Consider the following 26695-nt stretch of genomic DNA (forward strand, 5'->3'; position numbering starts at 1 on the left):
TTCATGAGGCGTAAGGCACTCCAGAGTAAAGGGGAAGGTTCGCTCAGCTTCCAGATCTCCGGTGCCTGTTCCACAGAAGAGATGCTGGCAAGTGCTCTTAATTTAATAATGATGCTTAAAAAAACAAAAAACACCTCTGCTAGTTTTGGAGTTGATTCCATGAAGGAATGATCACAGAGGGCTGGCAATCAAGGTCAAAATGAACAAATGTGTTTAAAGTGCATCTGAGAATGAAAAGGGAGTGAGTATTGAAGGAGTGATTCTAGGAGCAGGGAGGGAAGAACCAGGAGTGAGTGCGAGAGAGAGACTGTTAGATAAGGAATCCCTCAAAACATTATTTTAGAAAAGGCAGAAGACCCAAACTCTACAGGATTGTGGAGGCTTCTCTGGGTAGGACCTTACAGGTATCACAAGGATGGCCTTCATGCACAGGATCAAATGCTCAAGGACCTCTGCTCTGCCTTCCTGCCTGCTATGAATTCCACCCACAAAACTTTTGTCTTTGGTGCAAAGGTAGCTGGAGGTAAGGAGGCCCCTGTACCATTTACTTGCATCTGGCCAGAAATTTAGCAACAAAACCAACCCTGCTGTTTACGAGAGCTGACAGTGATGTGGGAGGGACTTTAAAAGTTATGCATGTTTGGGAAACAGCGTGGGGAGGGGAGCCTTGAGAAGCTCCCAGAAGCCCAAGTGGGATGGTCATACACACAGCAAGTAGCAAGTCCTTTTAAGCTCACTGTAAAAGCCCCCCATCCATTTATGAAAAATAAATGGGAAGCAACACAATTAGAAGGGGGAGAGCAAAGGGACCGTCTGGTCTTTGGTCCAGCCGGCTTCAGCTGCATCTCACACACTTCCTGGGGCAGATGCTGAGGAAGCCTCGCTATCTGTTCTGGTGTTTTGGGGGGTCCTGCCTGAGAGTCTTGGTAATACAGTCTCTCAGTCTCCTCTCCCAGAAGCTGAGGCCTGCTGTGGGAAATGTTCAGTTCTGCCTCTCCTTGTGTGAGGAGCTATTTCTGATGGGCCCAAAGCCTCAGGATCAGGCTACAAGGAACTCTATTCAAGAGACATCTACACAGAAGACCCTATCTAGATTTTTTTTTTTTGCTGACTGGCAACCTTGGAGTATGGGAGCAGGGACCTCAGGCATTTGCCCTCGGAAAGGGCAGCAGCACTGAAAAACATTGCATGGGTAATGGTCAGCAACATTACGATACGTCAAGCAACTCAGACAGGAGGAGAGAAGAGTTGCCTGGCGTGTAGAAAAAAGGGAGGAAGGGAAAGACACAAAGCAGCCACAAAGGATTTTTCAAAGGGAACTATGGCAGCATGAAATCCCACCGATCTGTATTGCTGGGAGAATTTGCAAGGCACAGATGCTCTGCCTCTTTCCTCAAGATCAGTTTCCTTTTTCTTGTTTGCAGTGACAGCTAACTGGACTGCTGCAAGTGGCCAGAGGTCACACTCTTCGGCATGGCATGCCTGCCTTTCAGGGCATATTCCCCTGGCTTAAAGAAACCCCAGCCTCAAATCATTTCCATGACAGTGAGAAGGCTGAGGCTCTTCCCTCCACCCAACACAAACACTCCCTAAAGCCTGAAATGGGACAGCCCTCCTTGTGAAAGATGGCATGCAAGATTCTGTTCTCAGCAGCTGCAGAGGGGGCGAGTGCTGAGAAGGAGGAGAACCATTCTGCAGCCAAGCAAAGGTGACCAACCACTTACCCACAGGACTCGGATTGGGGGGGGGGGTGCCAACACAAAGCCAAGACACAACCCATGGCTCAGCCATTGTTAAGATGGTGCAGCTTGCACCCACAGCCCTCAGCCCCAACCTCTAAGCAACTAGAGGCCTGTTGACTAAAGGCTTGTCAGCCCCTAAGTGGCACAGGTGAGGGTTTTGAACACCATATATTGCACAACCATCCAACCAATCCAAGACTGAACACAAAGAACAACAAAGCAGAAGGGAAGGAGGATTCTGTAACACAGCAAACCCAGAAGCAAGCACCCTCAGCCACACAATCCATAGACACTGAGGAGTCACCCAGGCAGCTCCATTCCAGGGATGCCAAATTTTCTGTAGAATGCTGACCCTGTGTGGTGCAGCTCATGGATTGCTCACACCCATTCCTAACACTGCCTGCTGACCTCTCCGACAGGCAGCACAAGGAAGAAAACTGCAAAGGACAAGGGCTGGCCACTGGGTGTTGGTGCACAGGTGCCTGGTGGGCCCTGGGGTGATGTGGCACGTTGCAAGAGAGGAGAGATCCCAAGGGCCCGAGGCTGCTTCCAAGTGCAAGAGGTCCCACCAGGCCACAGCCAATGTTCTCAGGGCACAGGAGTCCTTGCTGATTGGACAAGCGGAGGCTGGAGCTCAGGACGCAACAGAGCCCTTTTGGCCTCAGGGGCCAAAACAACCAGGATGAGCAGAAAAGAAGAGATATGTATGGAAGGAGAGGAGAGGAAAAGGGGGAAAAAGTGTTATGATATACAAAATGTAACAGACCAGAGGGGCTATACAAAGTCCCAACGAGCAGCAGCGTTAAAAAGTCTGAAAGATGAAGCACTGAGTTATTTCCCTTGGAAGCCACTGAACTCCATCTCATCCTTGCGCCGGCGGGTCGTGAAGAGGGAGCTGAAGGGATAAAGCTTGGCCTTGGCCTGGAAGCGCTGCCCTGCAATATCAATCTCGTATTCGCCCTGGTTGACGAAGTCGGGTGTCACCGGCTGCTCCTCACCAGTCTCTGGGTCCACGTTCAGGACAAAACCCAGGCAGACGTGCCGCTCCAGTGTGTAGCTATAGGCACTGCTGGTGGTCTTGCCGGCGTACTGGCCATTCCGGTAGATGGGCTCCCCCCACCAGGGCCACAGGTCCAAATCTGTGTCATGGTCTTCAAGGACGAACATGATGAAGCGCTTGTAGACCCCTTCCTGCTTCTGCTGCATCAGCGCCTCCCGCCCTATGAAGTCAGTGCCCTGCAGAGAGAGAGAGGGGGGGGCATCAGTCAGGGCTGGACAAAGGGGCAGCTCCTGCTTTATATTCTATGGGGAACTTATCTACAAGGGACCAAGAGATTCCTGCATTGCACGGGCTTGGACTAGATGACCCTTGGGGTACCTTCCACCTCCTACATTGCTGTTGCAGCTTAACAGAAGAGAAGCTGAAGCCCACAAATTAGTGACTTGCCCTGTGCCACCCAGGAAACTGATGGCTAGGATGGGGTCTGAATCCACTTCCCCCAGCCCCAAGGCAAACATGATGCCCACACTGCAGGGAGGTTGTGTTGCACTCGTTTCAAGGCAGCCTGCCTTTTCTGTGCCACACACAAACACACACACACACACCCCATGGCCCAGCTCTCTTTCACACCTTCTCCAGTTTAACCCGGAACTCGCGCCCACATTCCAGCGGCGTGGTGAAAGCATCCAGATCTTGGCCCCAGAAGGCAAAGAACTTCTCAATGCGCAAGCTGCGGAGGGCGTAGTAGCCAGAATTCCGGATCCCGTACTTCTGCCCCACGCTCATCACCTCGTTGTACACGTGCAAAGCATACTGCAAGGGGAGGGTTTGGAAAAATAGTACAGAGGCATTTGAATACAACATTTGGCATCTGCAACTCTAGAGAGTGAAAAATGGCAGCAGCCCTTGGACAGCTGCAGAAAGCTGCGGATGACAACATCCCACCACCCCAGCCCAGCAAACAGCATTGAATAGCCTGTTTTGCACATAACACTTGACTGTGGTTTATTAAACCATGGCTTATCAAACCATGATTTGTTTGCTCATCCAGCAGCTTCAGCTTCCACATTTTGCTGTCACCAAACTACAAACTGAAGCTATGTTGCCTTACAAAAAGCGGCTTGTTGTAACTATGTCCTAGGAGAAAGAGACTGCTCAGCACTCTAGGTCAGGCATAGGCAAACTCCAGCCCTGCAGATGTTTTGGAACTACAATTCCCATCATTCCTAGCAAAGAGGACCAGTGGTCAGGGATGATGGAAATTGTAGTCTCAAAACATCTGGAGGGCCAGAGTTTGCCTATGCCTGCTCTAGGTAGTTGTTTAGTGTAAGAATCTGATTGCATTTTCCCTGTGGCCAATTCCAAATGCTGCCTGTAGTGGCTTTTGCAGGCAGAATTTAATGCCAAGTTATGCCCCTTTTGGGGATTTAAAAAAAGGGTTTCTTCCTTACAAAATAAGTGGTAGCAATGCCTCCCCCAACCTGGTGCCTTCCAGATGCTTTGATTTAGATCTTCCAGCAGACCCAGCCAGCTCACAGTTGCCTTGGTCTGATAGTGCAAGGCACACTTCACAGATTATTAGCTATTAGCTACTCTCTGTTAATTTGTCTATCAATGGATAAAAACAACAATTTGACAAACTGAATGGAGCCTTTCTAATTAAGAGGCAGAGTACCTCTGACACTGTTTGATGCTGAAGGCAAACAACATGTCCTACCTATAAGCTGAGTATATTTAGGTAGCTTGGTTTAGATGGACCTTTTGCCCGTTCTAGCAAAGTGCAACTCATATGGGCCTATTTTGACTGGATTTTTTCCTGCTCACAATGTGGTCTGAAAGTGAGGAAAGTTAGGCCCCAACAGGTAGATCTCCTTTTTGAGACACACAGTAGGACAAACTGGTGAGCTTGAGAAGACAGAATGGACATTATTATCTTGTACTTCTAAGCCAAGTCTTTTACTCTGGATCTTTATATACCATCCCGTGGAAAAAGGGAGAAGAGGTTCTCCTCAGTCCTGCAAATCAAAGTTTTGAAGACAACAAAGCACCTCTCACCTCAATGGGGATGTAGAGCATGAATCCCGGTTCTCCGGTGTGCGTCATGCTCATGACACGGATGCCGTTGGCGTAGCCCACGCTCATCTCCTGTAGGAAACAGGAAGCAAAGGAAGAAAATGGAAGATGGCAAAAGCACATGGGCAACCCTGGACAAGAAGAGAGGGAGCAGTTGTTTGCTCTCTCCACTGAGAGGAAGGAGACAATCAAGAAGCTTAAGCACCAGAGAAGCAAGCAGAGATGACACGGTAGAATAAACATTATACAATCTTTTTTTAAAAAAACACTTCTGCAATGAGCACAAACAGCTGGGAGCTTGCAAGAAAAGACTCCTCAAGCGCCTGGCTTCTGGTTCCTGGGTGACTTATACAGTGGTGCCCCGCAAGACGAATGCCTCGCAAGACGAAAAACTTGCTAGACGAAAGAGTTTTCTGTCTTTTGAGGTGCTTCGCAAGACGAATTTCCCTACGGGCTTGCTTTGCAAGACGAAAACGTCTTGCAAGATCTTTGACTCCCCCCCCCTTTTTCTAAGCCGCTAAGCCGGTAATAGCCGCTTAGCCGCTAAGCTGCTAAGCCGCTAATAGGCGTGCTTCGCAAGACGAAAAAACCGCAAGATGAAGAGACTTGCGAAACGAATTAATTTCGTCTTGCGAGGCACCACTGTATTTATTTTGTTGCATTTATATCCCACCTTTTTCTGCAAGGAGCTGAAGGTAGTTTAAACGGTTCTCGTTCCGCCCCCCTCGTTTAATCATCACCGCCCACAATCAGATTGATCATTTGATGAGCAGAAAGGAGGTGATGACTGCCCCCTACAGCTGATTAGCATGGATCAGTCCAGAAGTGGGGGCTGTATGTGTGCATGCAACCCCCAAAATGGCAAATGTGACCCTCATGCTAAAAAAAACGGTTAGCCACCCCTGCATTTGGAGATTCATTTTTGAGGGTGGGGTCCAGAGGTCAAGCCCATTTCCACGATAACATTCTCCATTCACAAGGATTGGACACAAGATTTTTCTGTCTGGGGACAGAAGGTTCATGTATATGCTGGAGAGAGGAGAGGAATACTTTAAAAAAAAAAAAAACTTGAAAAAATAAATTCCCAAGCTTTACATGCTGGACAGAACGACTCGGGACATTCCAAACCACTCCCTGTTTCTGCAGTGTACAAAAGCGTCTCTTACAATTTGTTTGTGGGCAGCCAGTTTGTGATCACCAGGGTGTAATTAGGAGGATATATCCTCACTGGCTCATTGACACTGAGAGCATCAGAGGTCCCACTGTAGGTTTTCCAACCAGCCTTACAGAATGAACATTCCTTCTGGTGCTGGAAGGAGGGTCGTGTTTTAAAGCATGAAACGAGCCACTGTAGCAAGTAAGACTGTTCATGTAGCACGGTGGATAAAAGAAAAGAGAGCTACATATCAGGGAAGGCCTAGTTTAAATCTCACCTTGGCTATAAAAACTGAGTTGGCCTTATGCCAGCTGCTCTCTCTCAGCCTCAACTGCCCTCTCCCAGCCTTATTTGCAGTAATAAAGAGTTTCCTATAGGCCTGTTGTATTACCAAGAATGTAAAGCACTTTGAATGATGTAGGACAAAGGTAGCTAGGATGTCCTCCAGATGTTATTGCACCAGCACAGAGAATAACTAAGGCACCCTTCATAAATGCACCCACCCCTGTCCTCAACCCACAGATATTCTCTGATCTGAGAACTGCTACAGAACAGGCAAGAAACACCCTGCAATGTAATCATTGCAATATTCAGCAAGACGAAGACATGGCAGGACACTTTGCCTGGTAAACGCACAACATGTGCCCTGCAAATTGGCCAAAAAATGAACTCTGTATGAGCCCTGCCACAAAGGCATCAGTCTACAAAGTGTCCTATCTTTAAGGAGCCTCCTTCCAACTTTGAGTGAAGCCCTGCCCCCATGTTTGCACCACAGATTGTATGCTGAATTCAATGACATAGTCTCAGCTTGCACAAGGCACTGTCTAGAACTGCTTGGACTCACCACCACCCCACACAAACCAAGGGTATGCCCAGCAGCAATCTTATTATTGTACTTTAATGTTGTAACCCGACCTGGGACCTTAGGGAGAAGGGCAGGCAATGAACAACAACAACAAACTTGGCTACACATCACAAATCCATAAAAAGCTGGAAGAAAGCCAGGCTTCTCCAGGACAGTTTGAAAACCAGAGCATCACATAAAGCCACTTTGAGACACAACATTAACATGACCCCAGCCGTTCTGCCTTATGTGTGGTCTTAGGTGACAAACCTGAGGGTAGAGGCATTCAGTGTGTGAATGATGCCCAGCAGCTAGTCATTGTTTGTTGTTGGCTTGTGACCCTTGGTTTGTTTTAACTACAGCTTGGTATTAACATGCTAATCCAGCACCTGTCCTCTACTGTAGTTTGAATGGCCACTCTGACCCAAACTAACAAAGGCACAATGCAGGAGAAGTCTGAAAACAAACAAAGCTTTAACAAGCCATGGTTTTGTTGGATTGTGGGACAACTCCTGCCTAACTCATGTTAAACAAACCACACCTTAGTACAGTGTGTGAACCAGGCCATTGTGTGAACCGGTTCCTTTGCATGAGGAGTAAGCAGATTTCTAAAACAAACTGAAAAACATGTGACATACCTTGCAAAAGAGGGATGGAAAGTGCTCCGGAGTCATTGGAGCATAGGACAGCTCTGACAGGACATCCACAGCACGTGGGCCAATCAGATTCAATGCTAGGTAGAGAAAAGCACAAGGGTTTCTACCTCTGAGCAATCTGCAGAATGAAAGGGAAGGTCCCACCCAAGTCAACTCCACCCCTCAGTTTTCCTTGGCACAGCTCAGGGCCATAATTGACAGAGGAGGCATATGGTTTGGAAATAACAGTAGGCATGAAATCAAATTCTGCTGCAGAAAGAAGAGCCCATCATCCAAGTCCAATGGTCAGGGATGATGGGAGCTGGGCTCCAACAACATCTGTGGATCCGAGGAACAAGCAAGGATTTACGTTTGACTCATTTAAAGCAGGGAGGTTCATTAATACTAGCAACTAAAGCACGCCCATCTGGTGACCACAAACCTAGCTTTGCTACCAGAGGAATTGCATGCTAATCTTGACATGGCACTGCAACTGAAGATGGAAACCCCATACCAAGTTCAAGCACAGCCACCCTCCCCTCTCTTCAGGCACCCTTGCCATGACATAACTGTGGTGTGCCCAGGCAGCCAATGATAGGAGAAACATGGGGCTGCCTTTTTTTGATGGTGGCATCATGCGAGAGCATAGTTCCACCCTCAGTAGTGAAAGCAAAGGGTAAATCATCTTCTAAGAGGTAAAGGATTCTAAGAGAAGATGTGAAATGGGAGCCTATATTTCAAAATGAACTTCGCATATAAGTCCAGGGAGCGTTTCCCACACTACATAGCACCAAGCTTGGATCTGTCACTGATCCTATAGGGAGCCACAACCAAACCTGCATTGCCTGTGAGAATACCTGGATAATACATTTGCAAAAACCTATTTGCCACATTCATATTTTTACAGCAACTTTTCCCAACTGGCTGCCCTCCCTTTGTTTTGGATTGCAGCCAGCATGGGGCTCCAGAGCAACTGAAAACACGACTTCTTGCTGAAGCAGCATCTGCAGCCACTCCACCTGTTCCAGCACCTGCAGGCACAATGTTCCCTCCTGCCTCACCTGTGTACTTCCAGGTTACGTCTTCCAAGAACAGGTTGCTGTCAACAGGCATGTGCTTCTTCAACCAGGACCAGCAATGGACTTGCTGGTCTGTGGGGGAAATCATGAAGAAGCTGGAATGCAAAGTACAGTGGAGAAGGTTAAGCACAAGGCAGGAGCCAGGTAGTGGGGAGGTATCGTGGCATGGGGGACCCGTCCACATCCACAGAGGGCTTGAAGCAAAGCCTGTTGGGATTTGCGACTCTCCTGAGGTGGATAATCACTGAGTCCAGGCTCTCAGGTTCTTGCAATTGCATTCAACCTGGGAGGCATTCCATCCTCCAACATGGCCCTGAAAGGTGCCCCTTGAAGCATACAAAGCTGTACCTAAGCTGCAGAGGCACTGGAGCACAAAGTATTCCCATAACTAATGTGAAACAACAATTCACATCCTATAATCCAAATGGTTTTCCTGCAACTTTGAGGGCCCTGTCTTGTACTCTCTTGGCGTGAAGAATGAGACCACTGGCCTCCCAGGCAGTGAAATTTGGCATCAGAAGCTTCCCTGAATGCAGGCCAAATATTTACCAAACTCAAAGGCAAGCCTGTAGCACTTTGCTCAATTCAGCCCTTCATTTGAGAAGCAAATTAAAGCCTAGAACCAAGTGCACCACTTTGAGCTTCTTGAAGGTGGGATATAGAAACATTAAAAATAATAATCTGTGGAATATAGACTCTAGAGTAGGGACGGGCAGCCTTTGGGCTTCCACCTGTTACTGGACTACAATTTCAATTAGATAGATAGATAGATAGATAGATAGATAGATAGATTCTTTATTGTCATTACACAAGTGCAACATTGCACAAGTGCAACGAAATTGGATGCCATCCCTTAAAAACAACAAAAGCAAAACAACAACAACAACCAAACAAACCACATTCCAGCCACACCCACACCCACACCCATCAAACTCCCAGGTCACACTATCGAGTTACTGCATTTAAGAAGGCCACAGCTCTTGGATAGAAACTATTTTTCAGTCTATTTGTCCTTGACTTGATGTTTCTGTATCTCCTGCCAGAAGGCAGTAGTACAAACAGACTGTGTCCCGGGTGAGATGCATCCTGCAGGATATTGTTTGCTTTCCTAAGACAACGGGAACCGTACAGTTCTTCCAAAGATGGGAGGGGATGACCAATAATCCTTTGGGCTGTGGTTATGACCTTCTGGAGCACCTTCCTCTTCCTAGCTGTACAGCTGGAGAACCAGGCACAAATACAGTATGTGAGAATGCTCTCTATGGAGCCTCGGTAGAAGGACACCAGCAGTCTCTCACTCAGATTGTTCTTCTTTAAAAGTCTGAGGAAATAAATTCTCTGCTGGGCCTTCTTCACCAGAGCAGTGGTATTTGCGCTCCAAGTCATGCCCTGATCGATAGTCACTCCCAAAAACCTGAATTCCGCCACCCTCTCCACCCGTTCCCCGTTGATATACAAGGGCTGAATGTCCGCCTTTTTTTTCCTGTAATCCACCACCAATTCCTTGGTCTTAGCCGTATTAAGAGCCAGATTGTTCTCTCCACACCAAGCACAAAGCCGCTCCACCTCGTCCCGATAGGCGGACTCATCCCCTCCTGAAATGAGCCCCACCACCGTAGTGTCATCAGCAAACTTGATGATTTTGTTGCTGGAATAAATGGCTGTACAATCATACGTATAGAGAGTATAGAGCAGGGGACTCAACACACAACCCTGTGGTGAGCCGGTGTTAAGGCTAAGGGCTGTGGACATATGTGACCCTACTCTAACCCTCTGAGAACGTTCTGACAAAAAGTCCAAAACCCAGAGACAGGTGGAGTTGGAGAGTCCAATCGCCTCTAGCTTGGACACCAGTCTATGGGGGAGGATAGTGTTAAAAGCAGAGCTAAAATCCACAAACAGCAGCCTCACATAACTCCCCGGCTGCTCCAGATGGAAGAGAGCAGCATGGAGAGTGGTAGTGATAGCGTCTTCCGTGGATCTATTTGCCCTGTATGCAAACTGGTAGTTGTCAAAAGTTGATGGAAGACAGGAAATAATGTGACGGCGCACCAGTTTCTCAAAACACTTCATGATGATTGGAGTCAGTGCAACTGGTCTGTAGTCGTTCAGACTACTGATTGTGGATTTTTTAGGCAGAGGAACAATAGTTGACGACTTCAGGCAGGGTGGGACAATAGACTGGTGTAAGGACTTGTTGAAGATCTTAGTAAAGACCCTCGCCAGCTGATCCGCACAGCCCTTCAACACCTTTCCCGTGATGCCATCAGGTCCAGCAGCCTTCCTCGGATTCACCATCCTCAATACCTGTCTCACCTCATGCTCCTCTACAGTGAATGAGGGGCCCCTATGGGCTGGTGGCTGTAATACCGGCGTCTCAGGTGGCTCCTTCTCGAAGCGAGCAAAGAAGAAGTTAAGCTCCTCCGCCAGCAAAGGGTCACCGTCGACAGCACCAAGGTTAGGTTTGTAGTTGGTAATATGCTGAATCCCCTGCCACATCTGTATTGTGTTGTTACTCCTTAAATTATCCTCAATCCTCTGCCTATAGACCAGTTTTGCCCGTTGAATACCCCTCTTCAAGTTTGCTCTTGCCACACTGTAAAGCTGCACCTCGCCCGACCTAAAAGCCCTGTTCCTTTCCCGCAACAGGCACTGGACCTCTCTATTCATCCAGGGTTTCTGATTGGGGTAAAACCGGATGGATTTATTTACTGTGACAGTGTCTGTGCAGTGATTGATATAGCACAGAACTGCCGCCGTGTGCTCCTCCAGGTCTGAACGATCGAAAATGTCCCAATTGGTTCTCTCAAAACAGTCCTGCAGCTGATGGATAGCACCTTCAGGCCAGATTTTAACAGTCCTTGATATTGTGGGAGCCCGTTTCCTGAGTGGGATATATGCTGGTACCAGGAACAGAGACATATGGTCGGACTGGCCCAAATGTGGCAGCTGTAAAGCCCTATAGCCGTGATTTACATTCAAATAAACTTTGTCCAGTGTCTTGTCCCCTCTTGTGGGACATTTCACATGCTGATAGAGCGTTGGGAGCACTGTTTTAAGTTCAACATGATTGAAGTCTCCCGCAATGATGTGCACAGCTTCAGGATGCTTGTCTTGCTGGCTGCTGATAAGGCTCTGCAGGCATCCCAGCGCCAAGTTGGCATTGGCATCTGGTGGCACGTACACACCAGTTAGCATAACAGCTGTAAACTCCCTAGGGAGATAGGCTGGTCTACATTTAACAGCCACATATTCCAAATCCGGTGAACAGTAACTGCCAACGGTCTTAGAATTATTGGACCAGCATTTGTTCACATATACACACAGCCCCCCTCCTCTGGTTTTTCCGAAGTCCATGCCTCGGTCATGACGATGTACCACACAGCCTTCCAACTGAATAGCCGTGTCTGGTATGGACGGTTGAAGCCATGTCTCAATGACAAATAAAACGCAGCAATCTTTTACAAGACTGTTCTTTGCTGCCAGCAGCCTCAATTCATCCATCTTGTTGGCAAGAGATCTCACATTAGCAAGAAATATGCTAGGGAGTGGTGGTTTAGATGGACTCCTCTGCAATCTTACCAGGACGCCGGCCCGACAACCCCGCCTTTGCCTCCTGTCTCTACGCCGCCTTCGCCTCCTCCCTGGCGGCATAGTAATCCATGGAGAACCCGGTGGCCTGGCTACTCCCACAGGAGCGTTATCTGGTCGAAAATAATCAGCTCTCACAGCTTGTTCACACTGTAACCCGACTACAATTTCAATTATCCCTGACCAATGGCCAGGCTGGTTGGGGGCCAATGGGACTTCCACAAAAATAGATATTGCAAATAAACAAAGGCTCTAAGTGGTGAACGTAACACTTCAAGAAGGGGGGGGAAGCATATAAAGTAGCAATTTCTTGTGTCTGTCATGAAACTGATTCAGTGTATATTCAGGACAGAATAAAGGAAGCCCTCCTTCACAAAACATAATGTATCCCCCCTCCAAATCAAATCTGGGAAGATCTGCTCTTCTTGTATCCTCTTCTTTGAGGCACAGCACTAACAGAGGCATTGCGCAATGTGGAAGGTGAGTCTTCAAAGCAGAAGCAAGAGCAGGCAAAAGAATGAGTCTGAATAAGCTTACCTGCGCTTGTTTAGGCGGACGATGCTGCAGTCGTTCTCGTATCCTCCGTTGTGATTGAGCATCCCTGTGTGCACTATGTGCCCCACAGGCACATCCAGGTCATTGGAGAAGAGATACTGCAAGACGTCCAGGGCCTGATCCCCTGTGGACTGCAGCATGGGGAGGTGGGAAAGGAGAAAGAAATCAGAGACAGCAGCAGAAGCAGGATTTGTCCATCCCTTTTTGAAACGGCTTTCAGCTCCTGACACAAGTAAGCCCGCATTCCTCAGTGTATGCATTTCTTACTGTATTTACCCTAAATTACACATTTTCTTAGCCACTTTGCTACTTTAGTTAATGCCTTGCCACAAAACTCACCTTCCTAAAAACACACAAAAAGGCAAGTTTCCAGGCCTTAATAGCTATGAACATTACACGGGCAACCCTTTGCTTGCTTACAGCCCGGGCCCTCTCCAAACCAAGGTGCATTTCTCTCCGTAAGATTCATTCCAGCTGCCTGGAGAGATACAGCTTGAATCATAAAGGCTTAGAAGCTCAGAAGACTTGAGGAAAGGCTCAGTGCCAAAGTTCACAAAATGTCCATCTTGCAAGTTTTGGCTGATACATGGAGGAAGACCTTTCTCCATGGCAGCACCGACCCTCTGGAATGGTCCTATCAGGGGTCTCTCTTAGTGCCTCTCCACAATACTTTTATTTATTCCCGTGAGCCTTTTAAGGCAGGGCTGGGTTAACTGTGGTCCTCCAGATGTGGCTGGACTCCAACTCCCATCTGCACTGCCAGTGGTCAGAAAGATGATGATGGGAGTTATAGGCCATAAATATCTGGAGGGCCACAGCTGCCCCATTCTTGCCTTAAAGGCTTTGGTCTGCCCAAGAGTGTTTAATTGCTGTTGCCATTTTCATCTGTATGGTTCAGCCAAAAGTCGCTTTTTATAAAATAACGACAGCTCTGTATCAACTGAACAAACTTAGAGGGTTTCTAGACACCCAAGCAAGCTACAGAAGCAGATGCCAGGCCCACAGTGCTGGTCCACATCTCTCTCACAGCTACACTTACACTTATTTCAAACTTTGTGAACGAGGACATGTCAATGACGCAGACAGCCTCCTTGCAGCACTTGACCTCTGCCCCCACAATGTCAAACCAGTCTGGCTTGTAGAAGGTCTTGCTCTGATCCAGGGCCAGCAAGTCTGCAGATGAGGAAGCACAGGACTTGGGTCAAAACAACAAGATGCTGGCACCCCGTGCTCCAAGTGCTGCGTACGGAAGGACAGCGCTCTCACCTTTCCCAGGCGGCACAAAGTACTTGGCCCTCTCAAAGCCGTGCTTCTCCATCCACCTGGCTCCTTGTGCGTCCAGCCGGTCATAGAGGGGTGACGTGCGCAGCTGTCTGCCGGTCTGGAAATCCCAGCGGGGAACTTTCAGGTCATAAATCAGGGCTGGAGGGGCCACAGAATCACAGAATCAAAGCGCTGGAAGGGACACAAATCCATCACCTTCCTAGTCCAGAAAGAACACCCTACACAGCCCTGATTTAACGTGGGGCGCGAGCGAGTCCAGCCGCAGGCTACTTACGCATCACTTCCATGACGCGGTGGCGGAGGAAGGTGCGGCTGCTCTGCAGAGCCCCAAAGCGCTTCAGGTCCAGGGGCCACACGTTGTCAGAGGGGTAGCCGTTCACCATCCATTCAGCCATGTACCTGGCCAAGGAGGGAAACAAGCAGGCCCAGAAGGTTAAATAGTGCAGGAGAGCAGACAGTTAACAGACTGTGCTTGTGGCAGGGTGGTGGGGGGGGCGGTAATTACACCCAGAGATAATACAGTAGGAGACAGAGCTACAGTGGGGACACATTATTGCCTGCAATCCCTCCTTGCTCAAGCGAGAGCAAAACATAAAATCCCTCTGCCCAAACCAGAAAGGTCACAGCAACTCTGGATGTCGCAAGGAACATCCATTAGCTCAAGGATTGGGAACCTCAAGCCTGGGAGCCAAATGCAGCCCTCAAAATCTCCCTATCTGGCCCCCAAGTCTCCTCCCCGACCATATCCCATTACCAGCTACAGCCCTTACTGCACCTGCTTTGCACCTCCTTGAATCTTTTTGCCTGGTTTGAGATGTGCCCTTGAACTCTGATAATGCCTTGCAGTTGCCCAGATGGAGGACAGAGAGGGATGTGCCAGCATGTGCAGAAACTAGCAGCAGACAAGGAGCAGCTGAGCAGCCCCTTCTGCTAGAAACTGCAGGGCCCTGGCATAGCTTTGCCTTAGAGAAGCAGCACACAGACTTTAAATGCACCTACAGGAAGCTGGTGCATATAGAGTTCTACAAGCGGTGCTCTCATCCCTGGCCCTCTGCCTCTCCCATGCAGAGAGGGGTGAGCCACTTACTTGCCTGCTCCTCCACCAAAAGACGTGCCAGCCGAGTTCATCCCTGCCAGGACAAAGTAGCCCTGCACATTGGGCGACTCTCCCATGATGCACCGCATGTCTGGAGTGAAGGATTCTGGGCAATTCACCAGCTGCACGATCTCCAGAGCCTCCAGATCTGGCATCCTCCGCAGAAGGGCACTCAGAAGTGGCTCTACTCCCCAAGATGAGACATAGCAATCACTATTTGGAGGGATGGGCAGCATACCCAAACCCTCATTGCCCCCACCCCATCACCATCAAGAAAGTTCCAAGTTTACAAACACAGTAGCCCACAGATGTTGACTCTGTTGCTTGTAGCACTTGTTGAGAGCCCAGAATAAAGCTTTTTGCTCACAGCACCAATCAACAATGTGCCCAGAGTGGGCCAGCCAAGGCAGGGAAAGGGAGAACTTTATAAACTAACTTAAAAGCAAAGAGGAAGTGCAGGTGTCACTCACCAAGCCATGCACTCACTCACTCACACAATGCTTTGCTCAAGCCAACATGTCTCATACTAGGAAAGGTGCACCTGGAGGATTTGGGGACACCCCCCCTTTCCTAGTCCACCCAACGTACCAAAGTGATCCCAGTCCTCTTGCAGGTTATGTATCTCCAGCTGGTTCCGGCCCTCCGTGAAGATTGGCTTGGGGTTCTTCTCAAAGCCGCCTGAAAGAATGCCCCCCTGCCAGCTGCGGATGTAGATCCTCCCATCAGGGTCCACAATAGCTATGGGGAGTGGGGGTAACAGGAAGGGAAAGAAGTGATTGTTTGCATGTGGGCAGAAGGCTCCCTGCAAGCTCCGTCAGGGAAGAAAGCTAGAGACCCTGCCTGCTTTGAGGAGGCACAGCTGGCCTTGCACTGATTCTTGGGCTTTTATAAATACAGTGGTATCTCGGGTTACACACACTTCAGGTTACATATGCTTAAGGTTACAGACTCCGCTAACCCAGAAATAGTACCTCAGGTTAAGAACTTTCCTTCAGGATGAGAATAGAAATCATGCTCTGGCGGTGCAGCGGCAGCAGGATGCCCCATTAGCTAAAGTGGTGCTTCAGGTTAAGAACAGTTTCAGGTTAAGAACGGACCTCCAGAACGAATTAAGTATTTAACCCGAGGTACCACTGTATGACCAAAAGTCTTTCCTCTGGTGTAGCAGCTGAACAAGGCAGGCTGTTTGCAAGGGGCTATCAAAACCAATGCTTTAGCTGAATGTGGCATCCCAACCAGCCCTGAAAACTTCCTCCCCTTTCTTCTGTAGCTACCGAGCTGTGTGCCCATCCTGGCCAACATGCGCCCTTTAACTGCCACAGCACCTCTGATTTGCCTGGATGGTGTGTGTCTGGCCACGCCCACTCTTGCCACACCCACCACTCTGTATGCAGCTCCCAGAAGGTCGCCCAGAAGGAAAGTGGCTCTCAGGCTGAAAATGTTCCCCACCCCTGATTTACAAAAGCTGCTTAAGAGCCACTGGGCAAGCAAAGGCAGCCCCACATGCCACAGCTGCCCAGAGAGAACTACAAAGCACAACTTTTGAACCCAATGCCTCCTTGTTCATTTCCTCCCCAATTCCTTAAAAGCAGCCATGGGTCTTCCAGACCCAATACAGCCCACTGGGCTGGCTGACGTGGGCTGTCTTCTGTCTCAGCCAAAGGCCTTTCCCAGACCACCACCACCCCTCCTGAGACAAGAATTTGTGCACTGCAACTGAGCAATGACCATGAGTGCCTGTGTGAAAGGCAAAGGAGTCTATGAGAGGGTGCAGAGGGAGGGTCCTTACTTGGCGTGCTGCTCTCTAGCGGCGTCTTCAAGGGCCGGGTCAGGAGGTAGAAGTGCTCACAGGCGTGCAGAGGGATGCTGACTGGTTCCTCATTGGAAAGGCCCAGCTCGTAAGCCCACTGAAACGAAGGCAGGGAAGTTAGCGCTCAAGCGGAAGGCAGGTTGCACGACCGTGTAGCTTAATGGGATCACATGCCAGGTAACACTGCAGGGAAGGGGGTAGGGAAGCGAGACAGAAAAAGTGCCAGATGAGAGCAGGCAAGGAGATCCTGAGCAAACATCTGGAGGGCACCCACTTGGCAAAGGCTGGCACTAGTGCCTTATAGCTTCTTGCCCTTCTCTACGACTAGAGGCAAAATAAATTATTCACCATTAACTAAACTAGCTGATTCTGCAGCTCACAATTCCAATGGTATAGCCCAGACTAAAATACCCAACTTGGAAGTGCAGGATCCTTCCCTCCCACCAATCCCACAACCATGCAGTCAGCATAGGAAGCCAGGTTTGCCCTGACTCAGTTCACACCAGACATGTGGTGCAGCATGGAAGGAAAAACCCAACAAGAACCATTTTCTAGGTTGAACACAAAGCCCTGCAAGCCCTGAGGGTGTCTGGGTGGGTGGGTGGGTGCGGGTGGGTGTGCGTGTGCGCCAGCACAAAAGGCTTGCCTTTTTGAGAGAACAACCTTCTGCTAATTTGGAAAATACTCCCTAGAACCTCTTGAAAAAGAAGCATCAGAAGAAATCTGAGTTCATTCACAGAAGTTGTGGAGTTAATGCACACACATGCCGGCAACAGCAGCCACACAAAACAATTGGCACCTGACCTGCCCAGCACAGTTAACAAAATACTGGCACTCGATCATCCCTCTGTCAGTCTCCACTCCAGCCACACAACCCTTTTGGCACAAGACGTGGATAACACTCGTACGCTCATGGATCTGGGCACCTGGGTGGAGAAAGCGGAAAAGGGAGCCAGAAATTAGAATCGTAGAACTGTAGAGTTGGAAGAGACTTAAAGGGTCATCCAGTCCAACCCCCTCCAATTGCTCCCCACTCCAAAGAAAAGCTGCTTGCAGAGTAGATCCATTGGACCTGTCACCTCTCTTGCCCCTTGCCTGGCCCTGGCCAAAGTGGAATCGCTACAGGAAGCACAAATCAAGAGGGTCAATTAAGCCAGCATGCTCACAGATGAGCTGAGAGATTAAGCAGCGGACTGCTGTACCCCAGAAGCAATCAGCGTAACATAGACGGCACTAAAGCAGGGGGTGGGCAGAAGGCAGACCAGGGTACCAACACTGGACCACTGGTCAATTTCTGGGAGGATTCCTGTAAAAAACACTGGATTTGGTTGACGTTGCTCTGACTCAGAAAAAGCCAACTTCATATGTCCTTAGAGGAGGAGGGTTTTTAAACTTGACCCTAGCTCAAGCACTTGCTTTGTTTGCACATTCAATCTCTGGCATGTTCAAAAGGACCCGTTGGCTGGGGAGCTGCTATAGGTCAGAGCAGACATGGGGCAGGCAACCTGGTGCAATGCAGAGGTGCTGGGAGTACAGCTCCCAGCAGTCCCAGACAGCATGGCCAACTACTTCAAGGGGAAGGCCAAGGGAAGTTTCTGGCCTTTTGGACTTGTGGTATAAAGGACTGGGAGATGGGGGTTGCTAGGTACTAACCAGCAACTTTGGGGCAACTTTTGGATGTGAAATTATTGGTTATTTCTACTTGACCTGCTGGTGAGATTTATGTTCACTTAAATGTTGAAATATGTTAAATGAACTGGTAATTGATGGGAGGGTGGTGCTACATTTGTAGTGGTAATATATTTTTTATAAGGTATCATTATTGTACCACTGTACTTAGATTTTTTTTTTTTTAAAGTGAACCACAAGCATTTGTGGAAAACGCACTGTATAAATTGTAGTCCAACACTTTAAGAGGGCACAAGGTTGTGTCTTCCTATGGCAAGAAATGATCCTATGTGGCACAGAGCAATGGCCCAAATTGACATAAGGCAGCTTCGTGGGTATGTTCCAAGGTTAACAGAGAGCGGGTTAATCACGCCTCCACTGTGGAAGAGCTCCGAAGGATACAACTTTGCTTTGCACATTTAACATGTTCCAGTGGACCATGAGGATTCTAGCGGGACGGAAGAGTAGACCATGCAAGAGCATTCACACAAGCTGAAAGTAAGTGTGGCATAGTGGGTGGGAAAGAGGACTCTGCCACACTCTCGCTGTGTGGCTAGTGGCAAGTCACTCTTTCTTGAAAACAATTCCTATGTGTTTACACAGCAGCCCTGTTGAATTCAGTGAGACGTGCACACCAGGCAAGAGTTGTGTAGGATGGCAGTCGTAAAGCTGAGATACGTGCTACAAAGAGCAGAGTGATATGACCCAAAGGACCAGTCCCATGTTGAGCTCTCCCCTCGGCCTCTGCACTGTGTAGCTCAACTTGAGCTGATGTCGTTATGAAGGCCCGTTTTCCAAGAACACAAGAAGCTGCCTTATGCAGAGTCAGCCCTTTGGTACACCTAGTAGCTCGTTCTTGTCTACACTGGCAGGCAGCAGCTTTCCAGGATTTCCCAGTCCTCCTGAAAATGTCAGGGATTGAACCTGGACCTTCTGCATGCAAAACATGGGCTCTGCTTCTGAACTGCAGCCCCTCCTCTTGAGATGTGAGAGGGAGGACCTTGACGTGAAGCTGTCAGTTTCTGCAGCAGCCGAAGTTCTTGGTTACATGTAGTTCGGCCCTCAGTCTCAATTCTCCCTTCAGAAAAATGGGAGCAGAGACCTACTTCACACTGCACTTTCCCCCAAACCTACTGCCCTCCAGTGGTTTTGGACTACAACTCATATCCGCTATAGCCAGCATGGCTGCTCCAAAACACGTGAGGAGCACCAGGTCGGGGAAGGCTTCCATACAGGATGCCTGCAAGGAAATACACACTAAAGCTCCAGTCACCAACCAATTGCCCTCCAAATATTTTGGACTACAACTCCCATCAGCTGTAGTCCAAAATATCTGGAGTTGGGGATGGATGCGCTAAAGGCTGTAATCTACTTTGCAAATTAGAAATGTAAGCAGCAGACAATTCAGCAATGTCTCTCCCAATGAGGTTCGTACTCAAGTGGTATTGCCGCCAAAAGGACATGGCCGGGCCGTACCATTCAAAGAGGCAGCGCTGGCCAAGGCGAGGCTCACATCGGCTGATGAAACGACAGCATCCTCTGGGAGGTACATGGCCCCCACCAAGTCGTGGATGTTGAGAAGCGGGTGGAGCTGTGTCACTCTCTTGGGCGGGATGAGCTCACATGGGATCCCCATGACCCTGTTGGAGAAAACACACAGCAAAGGCCAGTCGCTATTATTTATATTTATTGAATTTACATCCCACTCTTCCTCCCCCAAGGAGCCCAGGGTGGCAAAGAAAGCAAATATTTTAAAGACAATTACCATTAAAAACACTGAAAATCAGTTACAGTTAAAAATAACACATTCTAAAAGCAGTTAAAAACATTCCTTCATCCAATGATATGAGGTGCCTGAAGAGCGTTCTTCAGCCACCAGAAGCCTTGGGAAACAGGAATGTTTTCAAATTCCTCCTTAAAGTTAATAATGACAGAGGAGGAGCACCTTTGCTAGGGAAGGCATTCCACAACCAGGGAACCACCACTGAAAAGGCCCTGTCACATAGACCAGCACCAACTGGCCAGGCCCTGATTACAAGTTACTCCAGAAAGGCTGGCACATGCCTGGTGCTCCTCCTCCTCCTCCTCCTCGTTCCTCTTACACTTACTTGAGCCGTGAGGCTATGCGCTTCAGGGAGATCAGCCGGTCTTGCGTCTGAGCTAGAGAGATAGAGCCAGTCCTCACGTAACCTGGAACAAGTACAGGCACCCTCTGTCAGGGTACAGGAAAGCCCCAGAAAGGGTTCATTTCAGATGGGTGCAAATGGTGGCTAATATCTGCAACCCTTCTGGAGAATGCCAGGATGGCGAATTGCTTAGTGTTTGACTCCCCCACTCCCTGCTCAGCCACAAAGCTCAGTGAGGTGACCCCTCCTTACCCGTTTTTACCCCAGTCTCTTGCTCGAGTTGCTGATACAGCTTGTTGGAGTAGTCAGCCATCTTCAGCTCGATGGACAGGTGCCGCGCTGTGCTTACGATGCCCGCACAAAATCTCGTGGAACCAGCAGCTAGCCTGAAAGAGGGAAACCCAGGAGGGTCTGTGGGGACTCTGGAAGCTTGTTTGGCCCAAGAGGAGAGGTCATGAGTCAGTGGCAGAGGGCTCCCTAAGAAAGTATGGAGCTGCCATACCCAGAGTCAGGCCAATTGGCTCACCAGCTAAGTGTGGTTGGCACTCCAGGTTTCCAGACGGAACTTTTCCCAACCCTATCTGGAGACTGAACTTAGGACATTTAGATGAAAACGGCCCAGGGAGTCATTTCCTATGGAATCAGGCAGGGAAGAGGAGGAGCAGGCAAGACTTTCCACCAATTAAAGAGTGGGGCCTTTTGCACCTTATACAATTGCCTGTACTTCCTAAGACTCTGTGGGTACACCCAGAAGGCAGTTTCTTGAGCCCACAGTCAGGAAACTTGTAGCACTTAGTGGGGATTATGGGCAGTATCCTGGAGAAAGGAAAAATATTTTCCCCCAAGGAGACCTCCCCACTTTGCAGCCAGCAAGTGTTACAAAGGTGGCATGGCCTGTACACTGGGATCACAGACCACCAAGCCCAGTAGAAGCTACTTCCTGCCTGGAACCAGATAGATTACATAACCATACCAGCGACTGTGAGCCTGATATTTCTACTCCTCTTCTTTTGGGGACCTGGACTGGATGAAATCACTGCCAGGGGCTAGAAGAAAGGCAACTGAAAGGCTCTGTTTCTTTGGGCTGGTTTCTATTGGAAAACCTGTCGCAATTATTCACTTTTAGGAAGGCACCACGATTTACAAGTTCTGCATTTGGATGGATCCTCAAGCCCCATCCTCTTTATTTAGTTATTATTTTTACATCCCACCCTTCCTCCAAAAGGAGCCCAGTGTGGCAAATACATCAGTGATAAAACAATACAATACAATTTTAAAAATGTATGTAAGACGTTTAAAAAACAATTAGAAGTATCAAAAAAACAATCACATAATCTCACAGCACACAGTTTCAAGATTGCCAGGAACACCTCATCTTTACTTAGATGGTCAGTCATAAAACAGGAGCTTCTTTTTAAATTCCATATGAAGTGCTAAGTTTGTATGAAGTGAAATAAAGTGTCATTAAGTAGATCCCAATCTCCTTTTCCTTGCTTTCCTCCATGCTCTTCCCAGCACACAACAAAATCAAAATGCGCTCCTCTGAAGAAGTGAGGCACAGTCAGCAAATGTGTGTTGGTTTTACAAAGGATGGAGTTTGTGAAACCCAATTTGGGTGCTGAGCACGCAAAGCCCAAGTGTGCCACTAAGATATGGCAGGGGATATTTTTAGCTGTGTGTTGACAAGAGGCACGCTTTGCCTTCCATTCCAGATTTCACAAGGAGAGCCCAAGTGCAAGGAGGCAATTTCTGCCACCAGAGCCAAAGGAAGGGCAAACATTTGCTCTTGCATGCCACTGACATGGCAATGCCAGTACACAGGGTCAGGACAGCATTCCTTGGCAAAGGAAACGTAAAGGAACCGGATGGTTTCTGGCAGGGCTTCTTTCAGTCTTAAAGACTAACTCAGACAACATACACAATGCTGTTCTCTAATGCCAAACTAGCAGCTAACACTACTGACGATACTTTAAAGACATGGGACATTCATAGAAGAAAGGGTTATTGAAAGCTACTAGTCATGATGGCTATGCTCTGCCTCCATGGTCGGGGACAGTAATGCTCCTGAATACCAGTTGCTGGAAACCACCAGAGAGGAGAGTACTGTTATGCTCCAGCCCTGCTTGCAGGCATCTCAATGGCATCTGGATCGCCACTGTGAAAACAGGATGCTGGACTAGATGGGTCATTGGCCTGATCCAGCAGGCTCTTTTTATGTTCTTATGACAAGCATTTCATTCCGATCACCCTTGTGTACCCTGTTGTCACACAAGTGAGATCACACCAATGTACTAAAAGTTAATTAATCTGGAATAACAACCATGCCAGGTATCCATACACCAAATCAGCTTCAAAGGCAATCTTAAGTATGCACTGAAATAATGGGGGAAATTCACTCCTTTAGAGTATTTTTACTACCCTGATTACAAGTGTAAGAAGACAGCTTAATAACCATGAGTCTACACCCTATGATTTTAATAAGCATACAGAAATTCTACAAAAACTTTGACTCTGTGCTGGTAGCAATGAAGCCTGTTATACCAGTATTAGCAGATGCAACTGTATTTAATTTTATAAGCATTCCAACTGCTCAGGAACAAAAACCCCAGACTGTCAGCATTCCTGTAGCCTCCCCGCCCCCCCATGATCCCAACACATGGGTAGGTTTATGTGAGAACTGGTGCTGTCTCAGGTACACAGGTCCCAAGCCACGGCAGGCTTTTAAAGAAAGCACCAAGCCACCAGCTGAAAACATTCCCAACTTTTGGTCCCGGTTAGTAGCCCAGCAGCTGTATTTTCAACCAGTCAGACAGTCTTTAAAGATACCCCCATTGCAGGGAGAAGCACAAGTAAAGGAAACAAAACAAGGTATGAGATGTTGAGTCAAACAGAAGCGAAGAAAACAGAAAAGGTAGGTTTTAACCCTCCAGATGTTGCTGGGACTGCAGCTCCTATCACCCTAACTATTGGCCATGCTTCCTAGGACTGATGCAAGTTGGAGTCCAACAACAACTGAAGGAACACCAATTCCTCATCCCCATGAAAGACAGAGACAAATCAATTTGAAACAAATTCCAAAGATAAGATGCTGCACAAGAAAGCTATCAGATGTAGGGAAGATATTACTGAACAAGGACCGCTGCCTGTGGAAAAGAAGAATGTCAGAGAAGGGTTCTAGCTGAGTCCAGTCATCTCCCCACCATGCTGGGTTTCTACATGCAAGGGGAGGTTCTGTTCCTGTTCCTGTTTTGTTTTTTAAGTGAGGAGAACATCTGAATATTGGTCCTAACCTGAAGCAGTACAGTTCCAGAAAATACAAATGCCTTTTCTGAAGATGTACATAACCTCTCAGCTTGAATCTTACAGTTAGCTAACAGGTGTGTGTACACTTTACTTTTGCTACAAGACCTTCCCAGTTCCACCACACAGCATTACTTGCTGCTTCAAACACCTATTTTCTTTTGCAAAGGGTAAAAAAAACTACTTACCTGCCCTGCTCCAGTAAGACGATGTCCTTCCACCCAAGTTTGGAGAGGTGATATGCCACTGATGTGCCCATGATTCCACCCCCACAAATAACCACCTGTGCATGTGATGGCAGAGGGGTCAGGTGAGGTTCTGCTCCAGTTGTGCTACTGTGCCGGGAGCTGGTCATGCTTCTCCATCCTGGGCTAGCTCTTTGCCACCGGACATCAGACAAGAGCCGGAGGAACATCTTGATGAGGGTCCTTTAGCCCTTTCTGAGCCCCACAGATAAATCCCAAGAGTTGCTATTTCTGGAAAACATAACATTATTATGCAAAATCAATCTGCAAAACTGTATCATGGCTTAAAACGACATCAGCCAGCATCACAATCTCCTTGACTTATACAGAGGTAACTGACATGGAGCAAAAGTTCCCTCAGCCAGGTTCTGTAAACCCAGACAGACAATAGCCACCCATAGCCTTAGGCAGAGGTGATTTCAGGTCCTGCTGCAAAAGATGATCATTGCAAAGGACACACTGTCACAAACTGAACATCACTGAAAAATATGTGAGAGAAAGCCAATGATGCATGGATTTTTTATTTTATTTTGCGTAACAACACTTGCAGAATTATAGCAATTCCCTAATTAAATAATTAATTAATAAAAACCAGGCAGGAAGTCCAACTCTGTTCAAATGCTGAATTGCTTGACATAAAATACTGAATTTGTATATCAACAGACTGCAAACAAAAGGTCTTTTTTTGGCTGGGTGGGGAACTGTGTTGCCATGGTCCATTAATTAAATTGGTTACAGCACATACAGAACAAATGCTTTTTAATACTGAACATACCGAACCACTGTTACCTAGTACTTGAATAGTAGAGCATAACAAGGAAATGATAAAAAATAAAGTTATGTTTTTAATTTTTACATTCTTGCTTTTGTTCAGTTAAAATTTAAGCAGGCTATCAGGAAATCATACACTGAGATTTGAAAGGCAAAAATGCTGTTTTTAAAAAGGCAATGGGGAAGAACTAGTTACAGAAAAGCTGTATCTGCCAAAGTCAAGAACAAAAAAACAGGAGACTGCAGCCCATTAAATGCCGCCCCACAAGCAAGATCTAGAAAACCCAGTACTATCTTTCTCAACCCAACCCTTTCCGCCCCACGTGAGATATTATACACTTCACATACCACACCAAAGGCACAGGCAAAGGAGAACCATTGTGCTCCGACACAATTTCATGTCAAGTTATGTCACTGAGAAAAGAATATTCCAGGGCTTGGGTGAAATAAATAAACATACCCCCACTTTTCAGCACTGATACGACCACATCTGGAGCACGAAGAAGATTGCTGACCACCTGGAAAAGATACAGAGCAACCGGAAAAAATAAAAGACTATCAACAAGCTAGAACATTGGGGAGGGGCATGGAACAAAAATGTTCAGAGCCCTATGAAGAAGGCTGCAAGAGTTGTGTAATTTTTTTAGCACTGAGACTACTAAGGGGCAATATGATAGCAATCTTCAAATGTTTGAACAGCTGCTACAGAGGTGAAGGAGCAAATTTATTCTAATTTGTTCTAGAGGGAAATATCTGACTCACAAGTTCAAATTGCAGGAATGGCAATTTCACCTAAACATGAGGAAGAATTTCCTGGCTGTACAAGCTGTCCAACAGTGGAACAGACTGTCTCGGAAATTGGTGGCCTTTTCCACAAGAGATTTTTTAACAGAGGCTGGGTGGCCACCAAACAGGGATGCTGAAATAACGGGTTCCCTGCAACAGCAGGATTTTGGATCCTTCCATCTCCAGGATCCTGTAACTGGAGGGCTAACACTCTAAGCCAGCTATTGATTATTACACTCACGTTCCACCTTTCCTCAAAAGAGCTCAAGGCGGCAATGTGTGGCTCTCCTCCTCTTTTGTCCTCACAACAAACCCTGCGAGGTAGGTGAGGCTGGGAGTTTGTGAGTGCTCCAAGGTCACCCAGGGAGCTTCGTGGCAGGAGGGATGCAAACCAGGGTCTTCTTCATCAGTCTCAGTCCAACACTCTCCTCACCCTGAAGTATCTAACAATCAAAACAACAACAACTTAACATTCGAAGAGGAATTTATCAATCATTCAAGAACTCCAGAGTTATGCCCAGCAACAACCACCTTGCAAAGTAGGCCTAGATTTCTGTAGGTGGGGAGGGCAAGACTGCTCTGCCCCAGCAGCAAAGGGCACACCTGCCGCAACCCACCAGCCCACCCTGGGGCCACATTTGCATGCAACGGCCCCGCCTCCACAGCCTTCGTTTGCATGCGCCGGCCCCGCCCACGCAGGGCTTATTAGCATGCCCCGCCCAACATGGCTCAGGGGAAAGGGAGGCAGGCGAGGCCTGGGCCGACTCAAGGGCCGCCTCACCTACGCCGGCTTCCCCTCCGGAGCGCGACCTTCTCCCTTCCCTTCCTTGATTTCCCGCCTGCGCTTTACGGCCGGACCGCGCGACAGCAGCGCACCTGGTGCCGTACATTAGCCGCGCGGCGGCCAATCAGAATCGGGGGGCGGGGTTACAGA

General features: G+C 48.1%; 1 protein-coding gene across 4 annotated transcripts; it reads right to left on the minus strand.

Moving 5' to 3' along the window:
- Positions 1-2134: 2134 nt before the first annotated feature.
- Positions 2135-26678, minus strand: PDPR (pyruvate dehydrogenase phosphatase regulatory subunit). 4 transcript variants are annotated; one of them, XM_081872186.1, is made up of 20 exons: positions 26543-26678; positions 26003-26204; positions 25436-25493; positions 24148-24429; positions 20912-21045; positions 20642-20723; positions 20010-20173; positions 17670-17791; positions 16845-16962; positions 15644-15793; positions 15047-15239; positions 14234-14358; positions 13942-14097; positions 13715-13848; positions 12658-12806; positions 8512-8624; positions 7454-7548; positions 4798-4887; positions 3373-3555; positions 2135-2978 (listed from the first exon to the last, which is right to left on the minus strand). In XM_081872186.1, exons 4-20 carry the CDS (start codon positions 24372-24374, stop codon positions 2574-2576), a joined length of 2640 nt encoding a protein of 879 aa, XP_081728312.1. In that variant the 5' UTR covers positions 24375-24429; positions 25436-25493; positions 26003-26204; positions 26543-26678; the 3' UTR covers positions 2135-2573. The 4 variants fall into 4 exon arrangements, with proteins under 4 accessions (XP_081728312.1, XP_081728311.1, XP_081728313.1 ...); XM_081872185.1 differs by having other exon boundaries at positions 25997-26204; XM_081872187.1 differs by lacking the exons at positions 25436-25493; positions 26003-26204; positions 26543-26678 and having other exon boundaries at positions 24148-24608.
- Between the last annotated feature and the right edge of the window lie 17 nt (positions 26679-26695).

The sequence above is a fragment of the Podarcis erhardii genome (genome assembly GCF_964252035.2).
Source record: "Podarcis erhardii genome assembly, chromosome: 7".
NCBI lineage: Eukaryota > Metazoa > Chordata > Lepidosauria > Squamata > Lacertidae > Podarcis > Podarcis erhardii.

Excerpts from the sequence above, each read along its gene's own strand:
- PDPR (XM_081872186.1), bottom strand. The coding sequence starts at position 24,374 with ATGTTCCTCCGGCTCTTGTCTGATGTCCGGTGGCAAAGAGCTAGCCCA. Across the intron at positions 15,794-16,844 it reads GCTAGAGAGCAGCACGCCAA|CTATTGTGGACCCTGATGGG; the intron begins GTAAGGACCCTC and ends CACTCCCCATAG. Across the intron at positions 15,240-15,643 it reads AGAGGACTGGGATCACTTTG|AGCCACTTCTGAGTGCCCTT; the intron begins GTACGTTGGGTG and ends CTTGGGGAGTAG.